Source organism: Mytilus trossulus, chromosome 13 (genome assembly GCF_036588685.1).
Source record: "Mytilus trossulus isolate FHL-02 chromosome 13, PNRI_Mtr1.1.1.hap1, whole genome shotgun sequence".
In the NCBI taxonomy this organism is placed as follows: domain Eukaryota; kingdom Metazoa; phylum Mollusca; class Bivalvia; order Mytilida; family Mytilidae; genus Mytilus; species Mytilus trossulus.
The window spans coordinates 23215906-23240659 of record NC_086385.1 but is presented as its reverse complement, the minus strand read 5'-3'; the positions used below and the strand labels follow the sequence as shown (position 1 = coordinate 23240659).

Here is a 24754-nt window from a genome sequence, read left to right as displayed (position 1 = left end):
GGTGACATTAATGGACATCTATTACACTTTATAAAACAATTTAAACGTAATTCTTTAAGCTTTTGTCCTGGTTGTGTGTTACCCTGTATATTGGTCAATGATTAACATAGTTTATATATTTTATCAAGCATTGGTCATTTCTTTGAAAGTAAAGTCTGGCTTATCACCTTTCTTATCAAATTTGTAACTTGTTCTCAAGATCTGGCATTTTTTTTTTTCAATTTTAAAAATCAATATTACTTATATAACCTCAATAATATTTTGTTGTTTTTGTTTTTTTATATTACCATTGATTTAAAGTTCACATTTTGACATGAATCAGATTTTACTGATACTGTTTGAAATGTTTTAAACAGATAATGTAAGTATAAAAGAGAAAGCAAGGTATGTATTTCCATTTCTAATGTTAAGACTTACCAGTAATGTATATGTTTTTTGTATATTTATTACTTCTAGCAAAACTCCTTACAGTTGGCCTAATGGAATTTATCTGCAACATGTAGCAAGACATTTTTTTAACTTAACAATAAGTAAAATTGATCTTGGGTGACCTATTTTTTATTAATTTATTTTCAGTGCATATCTGCATTTTACATGTTTTAGCTTCTGGTTAAATTTCCTGTTTTCATCCACTGTCAACTTCTATAATGCAGCTAGTATAAGCTTTTAATGTGGTTTTTTAAAGCTTTTTGTTAACATTTAGTAATTAATGCTTTTATCTTAATTTTTTATTTACATTTTATCTCACCCTTACTAACAACATACATTATAAAGAAGTCTGTATCTATAGGGTAATACACTTTGCTGTATGTTGGTTCAATTCCAACTGCGGACAAACAATGTATATTATTTCAGCTATTAACATTCCACTGTGAATGCATTTTTTCCAATTATCTGTGACCTGTATTGTTTTTGAAATATAATAGATATTAATAATAATCCAAGAATGAATAATATCATATTATTCATTCTTGGATTATTAGATTCATTGGTTTTCTTTCAAATTTATTTCATGTAGATAACAAAAATTGTAACAAATACAGAACACAAATTTTAACACCATATTTAATAAAATCAGAGTTTTATTGGGAAAAATGATTTCATATTGCTTATATCCCTTTTATTTGGTGGTGGTGTATTTAACTTTATTTATTAAATGGTTATTATCAAAATGCATGATCATTACTTCTTTTTTTATGAATAGGGGGAGATCCTTCAGGAAAGCTTTTGAACACCTGAAAGAGCTTCCAGGATTTTTTCCAGGAGTACCCAGATTGGGACTTAGTGCCACTGTCACGAAACAAGAAGAGAAGGCGGTTACTAGTTCTTTAGGGATAAAAAATCCAAAAGTTATTAAGGAAAGTCCTGATAGGGAAAACATTTTACTGGAAATCAAACTTAAAGAGGCATCCCTAGATATTTATGAGTCCTATGAAAATATATATAGGCCACTTTGTGACAGTTTGTTTGAAAATAGGGAAACTTTTCCAGTTACTTTGTTATTTATGCCATTACAGTATATAGGCAATGCAGCTGCCTACTGCAAACATATATTCAAGAAACCTACCCTTGAAACATCTGTATACGGTGTTCTCTGCAGTGGTCAGGATGACAGTGTAAAAAATTATATAATTAAAGAGTTGGCTTGTGTAAACCCAAGGATAAAACTTGTGTTTTGCACCTCAGTTGTGGGTATGGGGTTTAATTCTCAATCAATTATGAGAGTCATCCATGCACGTCCACCAAGATCACTGTCAGATTATGTCCAAGAGATTGGGCGTGCTGGTCGTTCAGGGAATGCAGCCAATGCTGTTCTTTATTACAGCAATAGGGATATTGCTGCTAATGTAGTTGATATCAAGCCTGATATTATTGGTTTTTGTAGGGAAAAGGGTTGCATTCGAGAATACCTACTACAGCAGTATGGCTTTGAAAAAACAGATGTAAAGGGTCATATCTGCTGTAACAACTGTAAACCAATATGTTCCTGTATTGAATGTGAGATGTTGAGAATGGAATTGTAAATAGGCAATAACCCTTCAAACTTCAACCCCCATCCCAATCCTAATTTCAAAACTTTGGAATAGAAATAAAAAATCGTTTTTCATATACAAATTTTATTCTATTTTCAAGTAATACAAAAAGCATATAAGTACAGCATTTAATCATAATATTAGGAGACAATGTATTCAAAACCTACAATTGATTTCAAATTTTTTTTTTTTTTAAATATCAAATAAATAATGATAAAAGTTCATTTCTTGGAGATAGTTATGCTTTAACCATTCAGTGCACAGGTTTAATAGCTTATAAATAATCTATTTATGTATACAAGACATACTAGTTTGAGTGAAATAAAAATCCAATGATAACATTTTGGTTTTCATTTCAATACATTAATATTACTTTATTGTTCTAGTTTAAGTAATTTTAATCTTAAAACCCTTTTGCTACCCTAAAAAAGGTTTTCATAACAGTTCATCTGCACCCAAAGAAATAATTTCATGCATCATTTTAAAAATAGTAATGAACAATAAATCATAGCAAAAATCAATTTAATAATCCTTGGCACAAACTAATGTTTCTCAAAACTTCTGATTAAAAAAAAGATTACAGTTTGCTTCAACTTGTAATAACATACTTATACCTTCATTTCAACTTCTAATATGATCCCTTTTCAGAAGAAGTCATTCAAATTAATTTTTAAGACTATACATTTGATTTAATCAAAAATTTTCACTTATATAATTCATATAATTACAAATAAAAAGAAACCCAGATTTGATGACTAAAAATATTCTGGGAGGATTTCTTTTTTTGTTCATTAAACATACATTACAAGTCAATATCACAGTTTATATCACAGTTTATTTCATAATCAATAATGAATAAAAATATCACAGTCAATGTAAATCTTTTCTTTCACTGAAAGAATTATATATTAACATATAACAATTATCAAGGATGTATTTTTCCATTCCAATTTTTTTTATATGAGATGTAGTTGCTTTAAACCATTAAATGAAGGCAATCACAATATTTTTTTTAGTGTAAATGCGATTCAACGTAAGTCACTGTTAAAATATTTAAATATATATATTACATATTTTTTTTCTAAAAAAAATCTTTTTCTATCAATTCATCTTTTTTTTCATCTTCTTGCCTTCCAATTCTTTTTGCGCTTTTCTCAAAGTGTAAATAATAGAATAATAATAGACTGATAAATATAGCAGACCAACATTTGAATAAATTTTAAAATTTCATTTGTTATTACAATCAATGAATCTTGAACAACAAATGCATAAACACATAATAGCATTAAAATAATAAACTGTAGGTAGATTTATAGGAAATAACAATTTTATATATTTTTGAACTATATTACATGCAGGGATCAAAATTAGGTATTTCTTTTACAAAAAAGGCCTCAATGAAAGAATATGGTTCACACCGTACAGATTAAAATTACACAAGAAAGGGACATGGAGAGACACATTAAATAATAATAATAAATTATAAACATAGCTCACTATAATTTTATTAACAATGCAGATATTAGCCATTCCTGATCTATTGAAGAAGAATTTACACTCAACTTTTTTAGAATGTCAATTCTAATTGATACAAAACATTGGGAACTAATTTACCTCCCCTTAGGAAATGACTATATTTAGTTAAAAATCTGATACATTGTGGACTTAACTTATTTGTGAAAAAAATGTCAGTTAAACAGTTATCCACTTCATATTTATAGATCGTTCATTTTGATGATGAATCGAAAAGCATATTTCCCTTTTGGTCAATAAACCTTAGTTTGAATAAAAAATGCTTCTTCGCATTCAAAATTCTGTGCATACCATACATGCCCAAAACCTTGGCTAAGCAACATAGGTTTAACATTAGTAACCCATGATGACATATTTCCTGATTCAGACTCGTAATAGACAAATCCAATATTTGGATATTTTTACTGATTAACATATAAGTAAAGGAAATCTTTCCAACTCAGAATAAACCATTGCTGTAGCAGGGGATTTCTTAATAGTATAAATATATTTACAAAATTCTAACTGATTTTTTTTTATTTTTCTATCTGATACATTATGAATACTCAACATATTTTACAACCCATCAATACTCTCAGAAAATATAACAAACATCAATATAAACAATGACAGCTATTTCGTGTCTACTGGTAAAACAGAAATAAGCTATAAAATAAACTAATATTCAAAATCATAAAAAAAAAAAAAATAGTATGGTTGATAATGATTCCCCTTGTAATACTCTTTTTTCTACAGAAAATATATTAGAAAATTCACCTTTAAATTTCCCACAGGTCATTGAAATATCATAGAAAGATTTAATAATGGAAAAAAACTTACACTAATACCACATTTAGCAAGTTTATGATATAAAAAAAATGTATTCAAGTTGTCAAAAACACTTTTAAAATCTATAAAACAACAATGAAGTTGTTTCTTCAATCCCCAATATTTTATAGTAATGATTGATTTTAAGGTAAAAATAGCACCAGTATAATCATCAGTAACATTTACATAATGTTTATTGGTATTTTAGACCACTGTTTCGGCATATATCTAGTTTCAAAAATAACATTAAATTATTGTAATGTGTAAGTAAAATTAACTGAAAATTGCTTTTACCTTCATTTCATTTTCAATATTAGTGGAGAGAAATTTACATGCATTGAAAAATTAATGGTTATGACTTATATGCTATTGACATTCAGTAAATAAGTTATTCTAATTTTTTTTTTAATAGAAACACAAAGTTCAGTAGATATAGGCACCTGATTTTCTATGAAACTATAAACACACTATAGAAAAAATTATGAATTTAAAAATAACCTCTGAATTTTTTTATGGATGGCATGTATTAGATCTTTCCTTTGAACAATTAGTTTTGGATTTTTTTGTATTGTTTTAAAACTTTCAAATTTCCTACCCTTAACATATTTAAATGGCTGAACTTTACTTAAAATGTTTATAGCAATTTCCAGATCTTTAGATGACGTTTTCTTGGCATGGCTTGATGTGAATTTAGGTATACCAAGAAGATGGTCTACATTGTCTCCTATTCGATGGATGATGTCTGCTGAGCTGCTAGCTCTCCTGGAACCATTTTCAGTTTTATTTGCTCCTACATTAATAAAAATTATATTCAACTTTAAGATCAATAAGTAATACAGATGTGACTGATGTTTTCTTTATATTATGAAACTGTTCAAGCTTTTGTCTGAATGTATTACTCCCAATATCTTACTGTTTAGTACAGTAATGAAAGTAATATATTAGCCCTTTTTAATAGATTTAATTGGCCGTAAGCAATATTAGATTCATAGTGTGCAATTGTATAATATGATAAAATTGAGAATGGAAATGGGGAATGACAACAACCCAACCAAATAAAAAAACAACAGCAGAAGGTCACCAACAGGTCTTCAATGTAGCGAAAAATTATCAGGTTCACATCACCCCACCTTACAAATTTATCCTGATTGTGTGTTGTTACAAATAGTTATATACAAATTCAATCATTAAGACAATATGGATCCCATATATTTAGATATTAAATTTGAAACTGTTTAAAAATAATAAATTAATTAAGAATATGAAGCAACTCCTTTTTTAAGTTAGGTCAATGGTATAAGGGAGATAATTCCAACAGGAAACTTTTATACAGAAGTACAATTACAGTAACAATACTTGGGTGATTGGAGGCTAAGTCTATGTTTCTTACCTAAACCTCTTATTAAGTCCTTCTGATTTCTAATGGCATGCTCCTGCACCAGGTCTGCTTCTTTGTTTTTACCAGAACCTCCTTTGGTATTAATGAATGCCCCTTCTAGCTGTCTCATTTTCATATGAGGGGATGATAGGTGCTGTACTTGTAAGATGGTGTTAACGCACTCAGAAAAATATTTGCTCATTACTGAGTGGCTGTAAAAAAAAGGCTGCATTTTCCTTCATATTCATTATAAGTCTCTCCATGTCCCCTTCCTTTGCTGTGTCATTCATGTTAATTATTTGAATACCCCAGGTTATTAAATTTGTGAAGTAGTTGTAAATGTAATCATCTGTGCTGTATCCTAGACCTAAAAAATAACTGTTTATATTCATTTGCATCCACAAACAGTTTTATAAATTGTAACCATTCATCTTCTTCATATAAAATTGAGAATGAAAATTGGGAATGTGTAAAAGAGACATCAACCCTACCATAGAACAGACAACAGCAGAAGGTAACCAATAGGTTTTCATATATTATGTATATCTGCCAGGTCATTCCTACAATTTATTTAGCTTGGTCATTAGGTGTACATTTTGCACCTGTCCTAAGTCAGGAATCTGATGTACAGTAGTTGTTGTTTGTTTATGTAATATATACGTGTTTCTCGTTTCTCATTTTGTTTATATAGATTAGACCGTTGGTTTTCCCGTTTGAATGGTTTTACACTAGTAATTTTGGGGCCCTTTTTAGCTTTTTGTTCGGTGTGAGCCAAGGCTCCGTGTTGAAGGCCGTACTTTAACCTATAATGGTTTACTTTTTAAATTGTTATTTGGATGGAGAGTTGTCTCATTGGCACTCACACCACATCTTCCTATATCTATATAGGAAAGCCTCCAGTTTTTTATTTTTAAATTTGTTATTCTAAATAGTGTAGACTCAACTTTTTTTCTTGGGAATCAATTTTCCGAGAATGTGTAATACTTGATTTCATGGTTCTGTCACAGTCAGTAGAATTCTTACCAGGTAGAATTTGAAATCTTTACATTCCATGAACATAAATGTAAAGTATTCTAACATGACGTCCTTCAAACGCTTTGAGTACATACCCGTGGTAAAATATGAATATATTGCATTGGCTGTTCCGATCGTACTCCCACGTCATATGTTTTTTTAATGAATGAAGTACCCGACGTCATAGAATGATGACGTTATAATTTAAGCATTTTACGGGAAAATACACGCTTTTGATACCGAAAATCATCACAACAAGGAAACGTAAACAAACGATGCAAAAATGTGGTATAAGCCCATTTTTTTTATACATAGAAGGCATATTTAAGTAAGTTATCATTAAAATTCATCGAAATCTATCTTTATAAGTTTTGTGAATAGTTTGAGCATGTCACTTATTCTGTTTGCTCCGTTCTTTTACGCCAATCTAAAAGTGCGTGAATTTATGGGAACGGCAAATAATGGCCTCCACCTAGGGCGCTTCGATCCAAAAAAGTAGCCGTATTTGTCCTATTAGAATCGAAATAATTCATGGGGGCTTGAATATATCTAGATTTTACCACGGGTTGTCCCTTTATGCTAATAACTTTTGCATGTTTTGCTATCGTACCAATGAAATAATTATATGGAAATCATTATTTTATACAAACCATAAATTTTTGAAAAAACATTACTAAGGACAACGTCTCTGTTCTGTTCTTTGCAATCCCTTATCTCATCTGAGGCTACGTGAATTAATGCTTTCACAATCAGCAGAAATAGTTCCTCATGGGCTTTGTAGTTGGACTTTACATTTCCATTCACATCATTCCTCCTTAATGCTGTCTTCATGTGAAACAAAGTTCCACACTCTCCCAATGAATCAATTTTATATAAGGCTTTATATGCTTTCTAAAAAATTGACATAAAGACAATGTTAAAATAACTTCAATTCTGTTTTTTAAAATCCTTTTAATACAATATTAGGTATGCGCTTAGGTGAAATAAAAAAAAATAGACTTGAAAATTGATGCCAGTACAGTGCATAATTTAAGAAACAAAATGAGCATAAAGTTTAAATGGACTTTAGTTTTGCATTTGGTCAAATAAGTTTTTCCACAATTTTTCTTACAGCTTGAAGATATTGATTTGAAATTTGGTATCTTGATTTATGATGACAAGTAACAGATAAAGTTACAAATTTGTTGAGAGTTATGGTCCTTGCACTCAGAATGCTTGGTGATATCAAAATTGCTTAAGGGACTAGGTATGAATACAATAAAACATACAGATAGAAGATCTTGCTTCACATGCCAAAGTTCACAAGTGACTGGGGCTAAATGTTCAAATCTACCCCTTGGTGTTGGAGCTAAATATGTGATGTTTTTAGCATTTTGTAATCTTTCCCTGGTCAACATATCTCCTCCTAAAACTACTCCATATTTATCTAAATTGTCTGTATTTCCTGTAATAGGAATATTAAAAATATTAAAACATTTTAAATTTCAATTGAATTTTGATGGCTATCATGAACAAATGCAACATTTTTTTTTATATAAGAAAGAAAGTGAAAGTGCAAATGATAATAGAAAGGATACTGAAATCCAAATCAGATATGAAAAACTGTAATAAACAGTGTGCAAGGTATACTACAATGAAACCTATTTAAAAAGGAACCTCCACAGGAATTAAGAAAGCATACAATTTGATATGACCGTGCTTCAGAACAATTTTGGTTTATACAGGTCTTCGGTTTTAGGTAGGATTTGGTTTAGCCAGGTTTCATTGTAATGCCTTTATTACCATATGCCTTTGTGTGCAAATCAATTATTTGATCTTCGTATTCGCCCATTATATCCAGACAGTCTTCATTTTTAGATTCATTCTTGAACATTATTTTCAATGTATAGACATGCTGTTTCTTTGACATGCTGTCACTGTATCTTAAAATTAAAAAATGCCAAATGAAATACATGTATTACGATATAATATAAGGTACTATATTGATATGATATTTCTGTTACTTCTTTAATTCTTTTATGTAATATGTTTATAAAAGCCAATCAAACTAGTGCTAGGAGCCATATGATATTATAGATGTAGTTAGGTGATAGTATTTGCTTCATGTTGAAGTCATCACTAATTTTGAAATGAAGAATAGCAATTAAAACCTTATTCTACTGCATTTTGTGTTTTGTTATACACCAGTTTTGTGTCATTATATGAAAGAAGATGCAATCTGATCAAAATAAGTTCTCATCACTTGATTCTCGTTTTTATATATGTCGCAACTTATTTTTATAAAATTGAAGAAGAAGTGGTATGATGATGGCCAATGAGATAACTGTCCACCAAAGATGAATTGACACAGATATTCAGATGAAGGTCACTGTCAGCCTTCAACCATGAGCAAAGTTTATACTGTAAAGTCAGTTAACCATATCCTTTATTTTATTTTATTTATATCCCAAATTTATCTGGACAACAAAAGTCATTTGATTTGCTGAAAAATATGTAAAAATATGTTCAAAATAAATTCACAACATAAAATGAAATCACATTTGTACTACTCAGACCCATTCCATTGAGGACAGTTGTAATTTTTTTTCCCATATATTAAGATTTAAAGTTGTACCGATGTGGTATATGTTGTGGTAGTTTATTTTTAAGCCACTGAAAGTCATCCCTGTCACATAGAAGACGACCTATCAAAACCTTCTTTACATCATTCAGCTTCATTGTTTCCCCTCCAGTTAATACAAACATTTCTGCATCTATGTCTTTCAGTCTAACCTATAAAAAAAGTCATAGTTTATTGATATTTATACTTGCACAATGTTTGAAGGTAGTCTGGGAAAGAAAAATATAAAAATTTCAAATGAATTCAATTTTCCAATCATCTAGTACCATAATTCATGAACAGCCAAAATGTAAAAAAATCATCTTGAAATTGACAAGATCAACTGGACTACACCTACACCATATACTATAATCTTGAAATATATTTTCAATTGCACTTTAATAGTACAATTTAATAATCAAATTTTTAAATATGATAACCCATTAAATAGAAAAAAGAACATAATGATCACAAGACTCAAACACTAATTGGAACATGTCACCTGTAAGAAAACATCAGTGTGAAAAACAGAACTCATCAAAAATGGCTTCAATAACATGTTGTGTAAAATAATAATTATGAGTTAAAGTTGTAAAAAAATGTAAAACATATATAAATGCATGCTACCTTACAATTACACTAATTTTCCTAATTTCCAGACTGATAATTTGTATGAATAAAAAAATTACATTTCTTAACTGTTTGTAAATTGTTAATCAATCAATAGATTATAATAAAGGAATAATATTGTAAAGCACAGTATCCGATTAAATTTAAGTCATGATTACATAAAAAAATAATTATTGATTTGGATAGAATTTTTCTTTTTTTAAATTAATTGCTGGATAAGGAAACTAAAACAGTTACTGCCTATGTAAAGCAATAATCAGATAACAATCCATGAGAAATAATACTTCCAGCTTTCAACAAATTCAAAAAGAAATTCTTAATTTAAGAACAAGTGAACCATGCTAACAAAATTAGCAACAGAAACTGGACTAACTTCTGGTGTGTTTTCAGGAAGATTTTGGTAATTAAGTCTGGTGAAAAATGCATTAGAGGCAAACCAGTGTATATCCTGGTTGCTATTGTCTGTCCTTTGGTGGTTTGTTCTGATATACATATCCAAGTTATCCCCAGTAATTTTCATTAAAGGGTTTGTACGAATTGCTTCAACCAGCATATTATGTGACGCAAGTACAGCCTTATCAAGAATTCTTAATTTTCCAGAACAGGAAAGGCTTAACGACATCCTGTTCAATCTTCTGATAAACTATGAAATAGAATTAAAAATAAAACATGTATGAAATAGTGCTGTCATTATCAATTATTACTAATGTATTTGTAACTAGTTAATAATGCACCTTCACCAAAAATAGCAGTAAGCACTGTGAAGTCATTCTTATCAATAATAAATGTATTTGTCCTTATTAGTAATAGTTGAAAATCAGATAATCAGAAATATTGTAAATTTATAATAAAAGGTAATTTTTCATTGAATTCATTTTTTTTAAAATGGAATCATAGGAAAAGAATTTTGAAAATGTTATATTGAATAACATTTTTCATATTACCAAAGTACCAAAATGCTTATAAGAATGATTTCACAGTTTAAGTGTTAATAGCTAGCTATACTAAGATACATTGCTTTGTCTGCAGTTGGATTCGAACCAACATACAGCAGGTGTATTTACCATTTTATACAGACTTTCATATAATGTATTTTGTTAATGTGAAAGGAAAGTAAAGCTGTAACCTAAATGGGAAGCAAAAGTATACTGTAAATTCAGAAATGATTATGATTTATGCAACTTGGTAACCATATATCAAAGAAAAATAACTAGTTTTCTTATATCCTGTACATATATCTATAATTATCAACTTGTATAGAAATTCCAATAATTAATCTAATTAGACACATATTTGTTTTTTCATGGGATAAGTCAGTTCAATGTCTGAATTTACAGTATACAATAAGGGTTGTTCCAGAATTAATTGTATGGGGGTCATAAGGCACTTTAAATACAATTTGATGGGTAGTGTTTAATAACTTTACCATTTAAAGGAAATTTTCAAATAAAAATTCATGCATTGTGGGGTCAAATAAAAAGTGCCCTCATACATTTATTTTTGGAACAGCCCTAAAGGAAAACATAAAATCTATTTGTATTCATTGCTTTCATTAGTGATAGAATATAGAAACAGATTTTATATTTTGAGACACAGCAAAAAGGGAAAGATTAGGCAATAAGCAGTAATAGTTACAGATGAATTAGCATTGAGGGAGCAAAACAAGTGGCATAACAGTAAAAAATCATAAAATCTAAGAATATCTAGGTATAGAGTACAATTCCAGTCATAAGCTGTTCAATTTACTGAGATTTAGGTTGCATTTTTGTAAATATTGAGAATGCATTTTCCGTTGGAACTCCTTTTGCGGCTAAAACTGTAACACTTTTACTATGAAGTTTTGAAAAAAATCTTATCGAAGAATTTAAAGTTCATATGCACTTCAATTAATCTCAAAGGTCGAAATACAGCGGTATGCGGCATATTTTCAACGTTTATATGCCTTGAACTTCTCAGATTTTAAAGTAAAACTTATTTTCTTAGCTACCCCGTATCTCAAATGAAGGGTTACCACAGATTTCAATATAAACAATATGCACATGTATATTTACTGGTAACATTCCCAAGATATGTCTCTGTTAGATGCAACATACAGATCAGAACTGGGAACCAGTATGTAAACACAATTATTTTTTTATGAATATTTTAGATCTCCCCAAAAGAAGTGTGGTTTGAGAAACAGCTGTATTTTCAAAGTGCCACCTTTAATAACCAAACTCCATCAATAACATCAGCCCCTATCATTAAATAATCATCACTGGGTCTCCTGCTGAAGAAAATGTATGTTATATGACATTTATACAAACTATATTGTATTACATTACCATGATTTTTTCGTACCTCATCATTTGCATCTCCTTTAACAGCTAACAGGGTAATACATCTTTGTATACCAGAGTTTTTGTTGTTTCTAGCAAACATTAGAGATGAATATGCAACAGCAACACTGTTAATTTGCCTTAAATTAACTTTTGTCGTATCCTTCACACATACTGATAACAGTATTTCAAGCAGTTGTGGACATCTATTGGTATTCAAATATACAAGTGAATTCATATTAAATATTTAAGTACAAATGTATTAATAAATATAAGTTCAAAGAATTTCAATATTTGAATAAGTAGTATTCTAAATGGTAATGTATGTACACAAAATAGATTTCAGGTCTAGAAAGATAATGATTCAATCTTCATCCTCAATATTCAGAGACAAACATGATAAAAGAACAATAATTTTTGAAATCATTATTTAAGAAAATAACGTTTAAATGCATAATGTCTTACAAAGAAGTATTTATTCTTGCAGATATTTATGTTAAAAATTCTATAACTATCTGTCTGAATAAATCAATTGAAATTTGTTTTGTTTTTCTGCCACATGTGATTTTGAATCATTGATGTTGTATGTCATGTATGTATTAGACTGTTGGTATTTTAATAAAAAATTTTATTTCATTTGCTAAAAGGTAAAGATTATGCTCATTGTTGAAGGTAGTTTGTATCTTAGTCAAATTATCTCTACCAATATAGTAGTTTCATTGAAAATCATGCAAAATCTCCATATTTCATATCAAAAATCATTTTTAGAAGTGATGTTAATAATACCGTGTTTTCATTTCTTCAATAATGCTCATGAAGATGTCTTTTTCGCTAAGATCTGTCTGACTACAAGTCCTTAACATGCTTGGGTAGTCATATGCAGCATTACTCTTTAAATTGAGTAGTTTTAATATTTGTTTTATTCTATCCTGACATAAAATATTGACGTCTTCATCATCTTCTTCATCCTCCTCTGTGTGCAAGTTACAGGAATATTCATGGTCATTTGAATCACTTGTATTGTGCCCTTTGTGGTTGATATATGAATGGTCACTGTAAAAATAAACATTTAATGGTAGTAAAAGATATTTCATAGACATTGACTTAAGTCTTCAAGATTTTGTATGAGAGTTGAGGATATATATGTTGAAAAATAGAAGTACTATTGCATATCAAATTTTCAAGATACTAAGCATTTAAAAGTTATGAAAGCATAAACTTTATTCAAACTCATGAATGATCTAGTTTAAATTATGTACAGTCTTTGACGTCACGTTTATCAATGACATTTATAGGTCATAAATATTCATGAAGTTTCGCTGACTTTTTGTGTATGTCAAATTTATACATTTTTTCAACTTGTTACATATCTTATTTTTTAAATGTATTAGAACCAGAATAACAGTACTGTAGTTGAAGAGTTGCCAATATCAATTTTGATTTGACGGCAGCAAATATCGGTCGCCAATAAAACTGCATTTGTGACCGTCAAATCTACAATTAACGGTGACAACTCTTTAATAACAGTACTGTTTAATATTCCTTATTTACAAATGCTTATCTGCTTTTTTCAATTGATTGTACTTGCAAAAATTGTCTTTTGATTAATCAATAGAAATTACATGCCCACTCCTATTGGTGGGCAGACTGGACAAGCTGGAATTTGCCCACCCAGTGCCAATTCACACTGTGGAAGAGTGGACAAAGCAAAATCAACCTGAGCTGTAGTGTGATCTAAACATATAGATGATATATACTCTGTAAAAGATCTTTTTACTCCTGATGATAGTATGCAATCCTCCTCTGGAATAACTGTGTCATTTATACTGAAAAAAGTTATATAAAACTGTTGATATGAATGTAACCACATGTGCATACTCATAATTCATTGTAATTTCACATTATGTAAAAAAGTACAAAATGATAGGTGATATTTTTTTTCTTCAGATTCCCATAAATGATAAAAATTCCATTTTTCCTACAATTATTCTTTGTGCCTGGGACTTTTTTGCAAGTTGGTTGCTTTTCAGACTACATTTTAAACAATCAACTATAATATTATATTCATGTTCATATTCATATATACAATGGTGTTTCAATAGCTTTGTTATTTATGTATGTCACAGGATATGGATCTATTGCTTCTAAATGATTTTTTTAATTGGCGGAAGCTATCTCATTGACATGTAGACCATATTTTTTTGTCATGTTCATGATGTACTGTGTACTGTAACACCTCTGTCCCTGGTTACATTTTCAACCCAACCACATTCTGTTTGAATTTTCCTGTCCCAAGCCAAGATCCTGTAATTTAAATGAGGCTGTTTGTTGCTGTGCTCCATAATTGTTTTTCATCTATTTTTTGCACTTTGATTAGGCCATAAGTTTTGTCAATTGAATTGTTTACATTTGTGATTACTTTGTCTTTTTTTAGCTGACTATGCCATAACAGTTTTTCTCATTGTTAAAGACTTGACAGTGACCTACATGTATAGCTGTGATTTCTTTTGTGTCAATCTGTCTCTTGTGGAAAGTTGTCTCATACATGTCATATTGGCAATAATACCACATCTTCTTTTAATATAATATGAAATATGTTGACATCACTTATTCTAAAGTTCCTACAGATAATTACTTACTCTGATTTGTCTATACTGCCAGCATCCCCTGCTGGACCAACTGTATGTGATAGACCAGGTTCTAGACTTCTAACAAATATAATTGTATTACTTTTTGAATAAATTCTCTGTTTATTTGTTTTGAGCAGTCCATAACCCTTCTAATACATTGTATTTTGTATAGATATTGTTGTGAGCGGCACAGTACATTCTATTGAAAAATACTCTCTTACATCATAGTACAAAATAAATATGGAATTTATCAAAATTTTCAAGCACTTGACTAGATACATATATTTGTACAGCTAAATTAATCAAATGCACATTGTATTATGCAAATGCCATTATTAAAAATTATTCCAAGTTTAAACTATAGCCTGTTATAAGGCCAAATAAAAATATATGTGTGGTTCCAGAAACCCTACCGTCCCTACTTTTTTGGCTTGAAAATAGCCTACCCTAAAGATTTTATTGTCATTTTTCTTTAAGCACTATTAAAGTCAGAATGTTGCTCACATACATGCCATAGACTCAATGTAAAAAAACAACCATAAAATTAAAAAAAAATCCCTAACTACCTACCCTAACTTTTTTTCAGATGTAACTGGAACCACACATACTTTTTCATTTGGCCGAAGTAGAATTTTGTAAGTAGAGCCATCTTAACCATAGCATATGTAATTATATATACATTATACAGCTTTCACTATATATATGCCTTAGAAATAAACATGACAAAAAATGCAAAGGTGCATTCATTATTCAAAAAGGTTTAATTAAATAAATATCCTATAATGTTTTAACTTTTAAAATTTTGAAATATTTAAATAAAAAATCTCTTATACCTGTACTATGTTTATAAAATGAATAATTAGCATTTAATGAATCACACAGTATACATATATAATAAAGGTAAGTTACTTACTCAATGGAACCAAAGTGACCATTCCTTAAACAATCAATTATCTGTGGATCAGGTGAAATTCTAAAATCAGAATTAGAACTATGCAATGTATATGACATGAACATGATGAAAGCACATAAGTATATACCAATATTCACAATTGAATAATTATATAGTCCAACTGTATATTGTTACATTGAGTGCTACCCAACATAATATTATCTTTAATATTCTACTGAGATCAATAAAGGTCTTATTTATGTCTTATATTAAATAGCAGCTAAATAATCAAAAAGATTTCAATCATGTCACTTAGTGTATCATTGGCAATGGAGACCAATTATCTAATATCAAACAAAGGTCAAAAGTACAAAAAGTGCAATAAATGTTTGTTAATATTCATAATATTTATTTTAGTATTTTCAAGTCTTTTTTTTGTGTAGTGGTAGCTGAATTGTTGACATGAACCCTTCCCCACATTTCATGCGTATTCATCAACTATCTACACATACCCTGTTTCAGTAACCAATTGATTGACATGTTGTTCCTGAAACACAGCATGATCACTAAATGTATTAATTCTCTCAGTTCTACAAGAAAATCAACAGATAAAGTACATGTAATTCATATGATAAATATTTTTTGTATCTTTCAATTTTAACTGGAAGGAGAAATTAACATCAATAAGTTACACAATCTTTTCATAGAGAATTGAAGAAACAATTAAATCTTTAAAAAAAATTGTGTTCTTGTTTAAATAGCTAGGAATGCCTAAATCGCTAACCTATATAATTTACTTAAACCTCCACTCAATTTTGGTCAGGAAAATCAGAAGTTCTGTTTGTCAAACATGCAAAATTGCAATGTTACGAAGAATGTGATTATAAGAATATCAGTTACACCAAGTTGAAGAATAATTAATAATTATCTCAAGCTATGTTGTGTTCAATATTAAATAGAGATAGCATAGCTACTGATAAATAACAGTCTTTAGTGGCTAGTTCCTTGGTCAAACATGGTCCACTGCATGCACTATATATATATTTTTTACACCTTTTATTTTGCTTTTTAGATAAAAATTAAAAAATAATTTTGTGGGCTATTCATTAGACTTCTTTTAACTTCAGAGGTCCAGATCATTATTATTTAATAAGACATGGTCATGGATTACAAATTCATGAAAGACATTTATGTATAATATAACTAGTGTACATGTATACGGAAATGTTCATTATGTAGACAATTCAAGCACTTGAGTTACCTGTATATGTTCTCACTCCACTCTTTCAACTTCTTTAACGTACAATAGCAGGAGTTACACAATGTTTGTTTTTTGGTAGTTGGAATGTAAACTGATACAAAATTCTTTGTAAATTTGTCGAAAAAAGAAAAAAGGTCAGATTTCAACGAATGAAATCTCCACGAATTTGTGGTATAACAAGCATTGCAAGACATATCAAATTATCTAAATTGAAGAAGAAATCCATAAAAAAAGTGAAATATGTATAAAAAACATCGCTACAGAAATAAAAATAATCCCTTTGCAGACTACTTTGTTTACATAATTTGACAGGAAATACAATCTATAACAGAAGTGCGACAATCAGCTTTTATTTGATAAATATAAATTTTTTAATTAAATTTCATTAAAACTTTTGTTATTCTTTTAAAATTGAAGATTGATTGCTAAATTTTGATAAAAAAAGTCATCATAGGCATTTCATTTTTGTTTAGAGATTGAGAAGAAAAAGTACGCAAAAAAAGGTATGGCAGAGGTCATATTGAGTGTAGTGTTACGTAGTATTGAACGGAACGGATATGTGATCTCTGCGCCGGAGATTGCATTACCATTGCAATTCTTTTGCTCAGTAAACATGGGTTTTAACACCGGCAGATTTGTCTCTAAGTTCAGGATGCCATGTCTTTCCGATGTTTTTCCTTGTCCCCTCTGTAATTTTTGCCATATTCCTCCGCACCTCCTTTGCACCATGCTAAGTATCATAGGAATCAATTACATCTGGTTGGTTTTGGCTCAGATATTTACTGACAGATGCATTTCTATCATGCGAATGAACTTCACTTTAATCCTCTTTCTTTCGAAATCTTCGTAAAGCTTTTCTGTACCAAAGGTTTCATGTTTCTGGGAACTCCTTTCCTGGTTCTTTGTAACGTGACTATAACCTACTACTTTGTGAGTCAAGTTCCCCAGAGCTGTTACATCAGTATGATAACTGTTCTTTCTACATGCATGTCTTGCATCTGTCATTATATCAAGTTTATTATCACTATAAGAGTTTTTCTCTTTTTCCTCTTTTAACGCATCATTAATGCTCTTGTCCCGAAGCGATATTACCACCTGTTTGAATGTTGGAAACATTTTTTCCCGAAATCGTTTCTGTGAAAGTCCAATGTTAGCAAAGCTACTAAACCGTTCGTATTGAGCAGGAAACATCCCAGCACAGAGATAAGAATGTATCAACTTGTAATTCACTGTAAAGTCCTGCTTCAGTGCGGATAAGGAATGCCAGAAAATCGGAAAAGATGTTGTTTTCACTGGTTTAACAACTAGTCTTGCAACATGTCCAATTTTTGTCATTTCGGCCGGTTCAAGAGGACCATACCACTGTGTTAGGCGTACAAGTTCAAATAGTTTCTGTTTAGAGCAAACAAAAAGGTCTTGGTCATCCTGTTCACTATTATCATTTGGATTTGGTATTTCTTCAAGCTTTGGAGTTGAACAGTTCTGATTGTAAAAGTCCATCAAAATGTTCAAAATGTCCACATTAGATTTTACTTCCATTTTCCTCTTTAGGCCTTCATATTTTTCATCAAATGCCAACTTTTGTGAGTCATTGTCAAAATTGTAGTCAATGGATTTTCTAGGTTTCACTTCTCCATTTGAAGGTCTCTTTCTATTAAAATACTCCACATTTGTAATATTACTTAGTATATTCATATTGCTAGCCATCTTGAAACTTGTTGTATACAGGATCAAAATACTGTGTTTGATTTGAAATTGAAAGAATATAAGCGCAAAAATGAGCAAACCAATCAAATTCAAAGTTTATAAATCACATGACTTTGAAAAGAATCTGGTCCAATCAGATTTGATTTTAAATTGAAAAATTAGGCGCAAAGTTAAGTAGACCAATCAAATTCAAACATATAATCACATGACTTAGATCAGGTCAAATGTAAGAAGAAATTACAAAAGCAAAGATGGAAAAAAGATGTGAAATGGTTTTGAAAGTAAATGAAGAGGAAAGGGATAAATTGATGATATTTTTGAAAGAGCAAAATATGACATCATGTATTGTTGGTAAGTATTTTTTTTTTTATTCATTTACTTTATAGATATTTCAATAAAGCATTATTCTGTAAATGTGAATATTAATTTATCTTTTAAATCTAATTATGTTAACTTATAACATTATAATAATAATATGACAAATTTAAATGTGAAGAATGCTTATCTTAATATTTATATATATTCTATTATTTATGACTGCAATTTTATTTTAGAAAAGAAATGTATAAAGAGAAAAAGGTCTAAAAAGGATGAGAAAGGAAGCACTTCTTCAAGCCAAGGAAATATTCAGGATGAAAGTGGTGACAGAGATGACAATGGTGACAGTGGAGATCCAGATTCAGGTCATGAGGACATTGCATTACGAGAAGGACAATGTCCTTATTGTTTCATCACCCCATGTGTTGCTACCTCATATATTACGGCTCCATGGGTAGGAAATGGCCAACCACCCTCAAATGCAAACCCCCAGATACGAAAAGGGATATACAGAAGATTTTGGAAATGTGTGAACAATATGTATGGATGGTTACTTCCACAGTATTTGGATAAAAAGAAAAGACTTGGTGGTGGGGAATGGGTTGTAATGCACCAGCGGGAAATTATGCCGGAGTGTGTTTTGGAACTTGTTAGAGAACTTTATCCTAATCCTGTTGGAATCCAATATATGGGGCATATGTGGGAATAACAGTAAACTGTGTATAAATTGTGTAATTATAAATTGTCTAAAAGTACAACATATTGTGTTTTTATCAATGAAGTGAAATATGATGCTAACACATCTGTGTAGTGTAAGCTACAAGGTATTTGATTTTTAATGGCTCAAGTGCATCTGGAAGCCTCATTATCACTGGTGATAATTCAACGATTTGTCATTCCTCCTGGTGGAAGTTCTCTGGGTTTAACACATCTTCAAGTGTTAAATACAATTTTCAAATATATCATATTTCATTCGACCTAGAACTACATAATACATGTACACTCAGTCATACAAGTGAGAGGTTTATCTAGCTATAAAACCAGGTTCAATCCACCATTTTCTTCATTTAAATGCTTGTACCAATTCAGGAATATGACAGTTGTTGTCCATTCGTTTGATGTGTTTTATCATTAGATTTGGCCATTTGATTAGGAACTTTCCGTTTTTAATTTTCCTCGGAATTTTTTTTCTTTAACTTTTTTCGATAAAAACACCTTGTCCACCAAGCAACACTTTCAATATGTACGGTACATACACCAGCATTTCTTTTTTAGATTTAAAAATGTTATATTGAGGCGACAGTAATTTACACACGATCAAATCACATTTATCGAGTCACAGGAATCGCACAAAGTCTATTGATCAGAATCGTATGTGAATTTGTAGGCATCAATTCTATTTGGTTTTTAGAGTCTTTGTTTACTCCTTGTTTTTGATTGTTATTGTCTAAAGTGGGAAAATTGGTGAATTTATAATTTACATGATGTTAAAACTTCAAAAAATTGTTTCATTTATAGAATTTCTTTAGTAAGTCGTGGTTGTTATCTTTATAGAAGTATTCGTAAAAATGCTCTATGGTATTGACATTCAGTGTGGATATGGTAATTGTTTGGGGGAAACATTATCATGTTATGTTATGAAATAATGATAGAAATTTGCATTTTTTTCTCATTGTTGAAGTCGTACGGTTGCCTAATGAAAGACCTTTACCTTAATTTTGGACTGCCCTTTTTTAGTATAATTATTTTGTTAATCATTTAGTAGGGTGCCCAGTATCGAAAAAGACGTCTAGTTAACGAGAATAAGTTAACGGATAACACACGGCTATATTTATATGCAAACTATTGGAAAATCATTATATTTTCCAATCATGAATGTCGTCGTATGCTCCTGTGGTAACGTTTTTCAAAATTTTGTGGTTTCTTAGGGTACCGACAGAAACATGATCATACAGACCATCTTCAACACGAAAAATGAAGTTATTGTTTTCTGTGTTATTTGTTCAAATGATACTTATCATTTAGCTTAAAAATTAAATTTATCATATAACAAAAGCTGCAAAAGATTTATATAATTTAAGTTTAAGTATTTCATGATTTTAGTAAGACTCTTTTTTTTTTGCTGAAATTTACCACATTTTGAACGAAAGAAAATTTATTGCGTGTTACTTTCACAAGATTTTTACTCTGATTACACCAATAAGACATGGTTCATATGTGTACCAAATATCTTTCGTGTAATGTTAATCGCTGAGAAGAAAACAGTAATTTAAAACACAAATTTAGTGATAATTCTGCCTTTATTCAGACATGCCTTTTCTCGTGCCGTTAATCGTTTTGTAGCTTACACTATCAGGTCATTAACTAGGACAATTCTCACTGACTTCATTTCTCTTTTAAGCTTGTTGTGTGGTCGATTTGTATATTTGGAATAGTCCAGTTAGTTTGAAGATCGTTGTTTTGCAATTGGAAATATTTTTTTGTTCTTTTTTTATAACTTTAATTGCTTTTTTTGAATTGATTGTTTTGTTATATTTGTAATTTACAAATCAAATCCTTCGGTCACGTTTCAGACCCGGAATATGGCACACATTCACAGTCATGTTAAACTATGCCAATCCAGCACGCGACGAAGTAGGAATGAAATACAATGGGATAAGTGTGTTATATGTCAGGGTTCTTTTAATGAATTGCTTATTGATATGCAAGGCATAGGCACAAACAAACGCTTTATCGAGCCTATGGGAGCACGGAAGTTTAGTTTATGCATGCATGATGCGTCAGACCTAGACCATCTTCGTACTGATGATTTCAAAATGTTGTACCCGGCACCATTCTTGCTATAAATTTTACACTTGCAGACACAACTGCAGTTATTTTAAAGCTGAATCAAGTTCTTGTTCGTCTGTTAAAGTGTTTCAGGTCATATATAGAAGTCGTCAGTGAGATTCAACAGGCCTTAATCAGATTTCTTTGCGAATCGATTGTTCAGCATCATGGTAGATGAACAGTTACTATGCTACATGAGGAAGTCATAGTCTAGCTAGCACTTCCAAGGACCCTACATCAGGATTTAAGAATTATTTTGTACGCCCGATGAAGTAGATACTCGCATGATTTTACATGCTGTTCAAGAGTTCGGTGTGAAAGGAATCAAGGGTAGGATAATAACAAAGACACAAGATACAAATGTTCTAATATTATGCGTTCCCTACACCCACTCCATGCAGTATACGCATGAGCTATGGTTTCAAACAGGCACTGTAATTTGTATACAAGATTTGCGCCGCTATATACCTGTCCACGAAATATGTAAAAGTCTCAGTTTGCCATCTGTAACGTTCTACCAACCGTACATGCTGTAACATGATGCAATACAACGTAATCGGCTGTGTTTATGATCAGTTAGCGCACTGCTTTTTAGTCTCGAAGGACAACCTAGTTGAGTTTGTCAAACCTATCTTATTATGACATCGATGAATTTATAGATGCAGCATAGGATCTGGTTGCCAGGTTGCCAGGTTGAATGATCTCAAGTCAAAACTACGAATAGATCACCGTGATCTAAACAAATTGAGCGTAAAACTGGCTACAATTTAAAATTTCTCCCTTGTCAAACTTCCTCCTTGTGAATCTACTTTTAAACAACATATAATAAGAGCTTCACTCATGACATAAATTTGATGTCTTCCCATAAAGCAAAACTACCCTAACATTCTCCTCTTAAGTTCGAATTGGAAAAGAAGATTTACTTGTTCCTATCTATCTCGAAGGTCATATGTCATCCGAATTTCTGCAAGATTTAGTTTGTACTTGTAAGGTAAACCTGTGTTTCAAAGGGTGCCATTTGCTCCGAACAAAATCTATCCTGTATACATATTTATGTCCATGTCAGGCAAATTACACATGCCAAAATATAAATATTCGTGTGGTTGGAATTAGAAACATTAATTACGACGAAGATGACGATGTATAAGATTTCATTTTTTTGTATGTACCTTATAAATCACTGTTAGCTATCGAATGAAAATTAAGCAGTCCATAATACTCTCAAAACAATAAATACCGGTAAAATATATACTCAATTTTGAAATGCTGGGAAATATAGTAATAATCTATCTAGTGGGGATCCGAAGGATATGTAAAAAAAAAATGATAAATAAAAACCTGCCATATGTTCTCTACCCTTTTACTTGGTTGGTGGGCTTAAACTAGAGGAGACCATAGAATGTAGTAGGTAATACTAGCCTCGATCATAATTTTCTATTTGTATTTGTTATTCTTTTTCGTGTTTATGCCATGATGTTGTCTGCTTGTCATCATTTTATAAGTTTTTAATATTCCTGTGGTTTCTCGCGCTTTTTTTGTTTGGAATTGTTTGTTAAAATACATCGGTGCTGTACATAACCCTCTCCCTGATTATATTTTTGGAATACTTGTAAACAATATAGCCAATTGTTGCTCATTTAGTCATCTGTATATGTAGGATGGGGTGTTTTACATATTTTTAATCATGTTTAGTTTTCATAACTTTATCCCCCCCTTTTTTTCTGTTTGCGCTATTTTTTACTTCTGTAAAACAAAGCCATACACAGAGCTTTATATTCAACCAAGTCCGACGTTAATTTCGAAAATAATCATTTATATATACCCTTTCACACAAAATAACAGAAATTTGATTTTTACCTAGAAATTGACGAACACCTTACTAGCAAAAGACGTGATAAACACATTTTTTATTTCGACAAATGATTAAAGTTAAGATATAAAAAACATCTTTAGATCTTACTTGTATCGTATTGAATACAAAAAAAAAATCAACTTTAGAAATTGAAATAGGTCAAGGTCACTGTTATTTAACAGTTGTTTGAAAATTTCAAATTTGCACCCCATATACAAAAAAGTCAATCGAAAGTAATTCTTAGCGTTAAAAATATAAAACAAGTTCTAAATGTAGATACAACAGATATTTTTCTATGAATTCGTTCTTTTTATTTTGCTCCTAACGCACATATGTAGGAGAAACGAGCTATCTAAATGTGACTGTGCATTTTTCTTGAATTTTTGCTTTGACCTTCGACCCTGATTTAAAGCGTGACCACGACAGACAACGACAACAACGCTATTTCGATGAGGCTTGTTCTCCTCTTTCCAACGATATAAAATATAGCCGTGTGTTATTCCGTTAAGGCAAATCGATAAAATCTGTTGTTTGGGCATCCTACTAATTGCCCAAGAAAACGTATACAAAATTTGCCTACAGTTTATTAATTTTTAAAAGAATGATTGAAAGTGATCATACTGCGGGTTATTTAACAGTGTGCACCACATTTTTCATGTTATTTCGAAAAGACAGAAAAAAAATTACAGTCATTTCTTACTCAGACTTTGTAAAACGTCATCAGTGTCTGAGTAGAAAGTTGATGAACCAGGGGTATGTCAAAGAACGTCTCGTCCTTTTTCTAAAAAAGTTCATCGGAAGGTACCAAGACCTTGTTGATAAATATTCCGTATCAACTTCTCAAATAATACACGATGGTCTTGATGTATAGATTCTGCGTACTGATGTTGTGTATCATCTTAACAACATGTTTTATTGTTCTTTTATTTGTTTTTGTTCTATTATTAAGATTA

At 30.4% G+C, this 24754-nt stretch overlaps 3 protein-coding genes across 3 annotated transcripts; 2 read left to right on the top strand and 1 right to left on the bottom strand.

Annotated features, from left to right (window-relative positions):
* The first annotated feature begins 1196 nt into the window (after positions 1–1196).
* LOC134694166 (uncharacterized) lies at positions 1197–2024 on the top strand. Its single transcript, XM_063555164.1, has one exon. It carries the CDS (start codon positions 1197–1199, stop codon positions 2022–2024), a length of 828 nt encoding a protein of 275 aa, XP_063411234.1.
* A 2557-nt stretch (positions 2025–4581) lies between these two features.
* On the bottom strand, positions 4582–17824 carry LOC134694165 (uncharacterized). Its single transcript, XM_063555163.1, has 9 exons — positions 17683–17824; positions 17096–17186; positions 15856–15915; positions 14952–15017; positions 14070–14138; positions 13099–13365; positions 12335–12518; positions 5764–6118; positions 4582–5163 (listed from the first exon to the last, which is right to left on the bottom strand). Exons 1-8 carry the CDS (start codon positions 17822–17824, stop codon positions 6113–6115), a joined length of 885 nt encoding a protein of 294 aa, XP_063411233.1. The 3' UTR covers positions 4582–5163; positions 5764–6112.
* Positions 17825–19012: 1188 nt separating this feature from the next.
* LOC134694164 (uncharacterized) lies at positions 19013–19829 on the top strand. The gene is made up of 2 exons (XM_063555162.1): positions 19013–19153; positions 19357–19829. Exons 1-2 carry the CDS (start codon positions 19054–19056, stop codon positions 19827–19829), a joined length of 573 nt encoding a protein of 190 aa, XP_063411232.1. The 5' UTR covers positions 19013–19053.
* Positions 19830–24754: the final 4925 nt, after the last annotated feature.

What these genes read in the sequence shown, in the direction of transcription:
- LOC134694166 (XM_063555164.1), top strand. Translation starts at nt 1,197, where the DNA reads ATGAATAGGGGGAGATCCTTCAGGAAAGCTTTTGAACACCTGAAAGAG.
- LOC134694165 (XM_063555163.1), bottom strand. Translation starts at nt 17,824, where the DNA reads ATGGTGCAAAGGAGGTGCGGAGGAATATGGCAAAAATTACAGAGGGGA. An exon ending in TGAGCAAAAGAATTGCAATG is followed by an intron (nt 17,187 to 17,682) that starts GTAATGCAATCT and finishes ATTTTGTATCAG; the next exon opens with TTTACATTCCAACTACCAAA. An exon ending in GTAAAAAGATCTTTTACAGA is followed by an intron (nt 13,366 to 14,069) that starts GTATATATCATC and finishes TTATTTTTACAG; the next exon opens with TGACCATTCATATATCAACC.
- LOC134694164 (XM_063555162.1), top strand. Translation starts at nt 19,054, where the DNA reads ATGGAAAAAAGATGTGAAATGGTTTTGAAAGTAAATGAAGAGGAAAGG. An exon ending in TATGACATCATGTATTGTTG is followed by an intron (nt 19,154 to 19,356) that starts GTAAGTATTTTT and finishes ATTTTATTTTAG; the next exon opens with AAAAGAAATGTATAAAGAGA.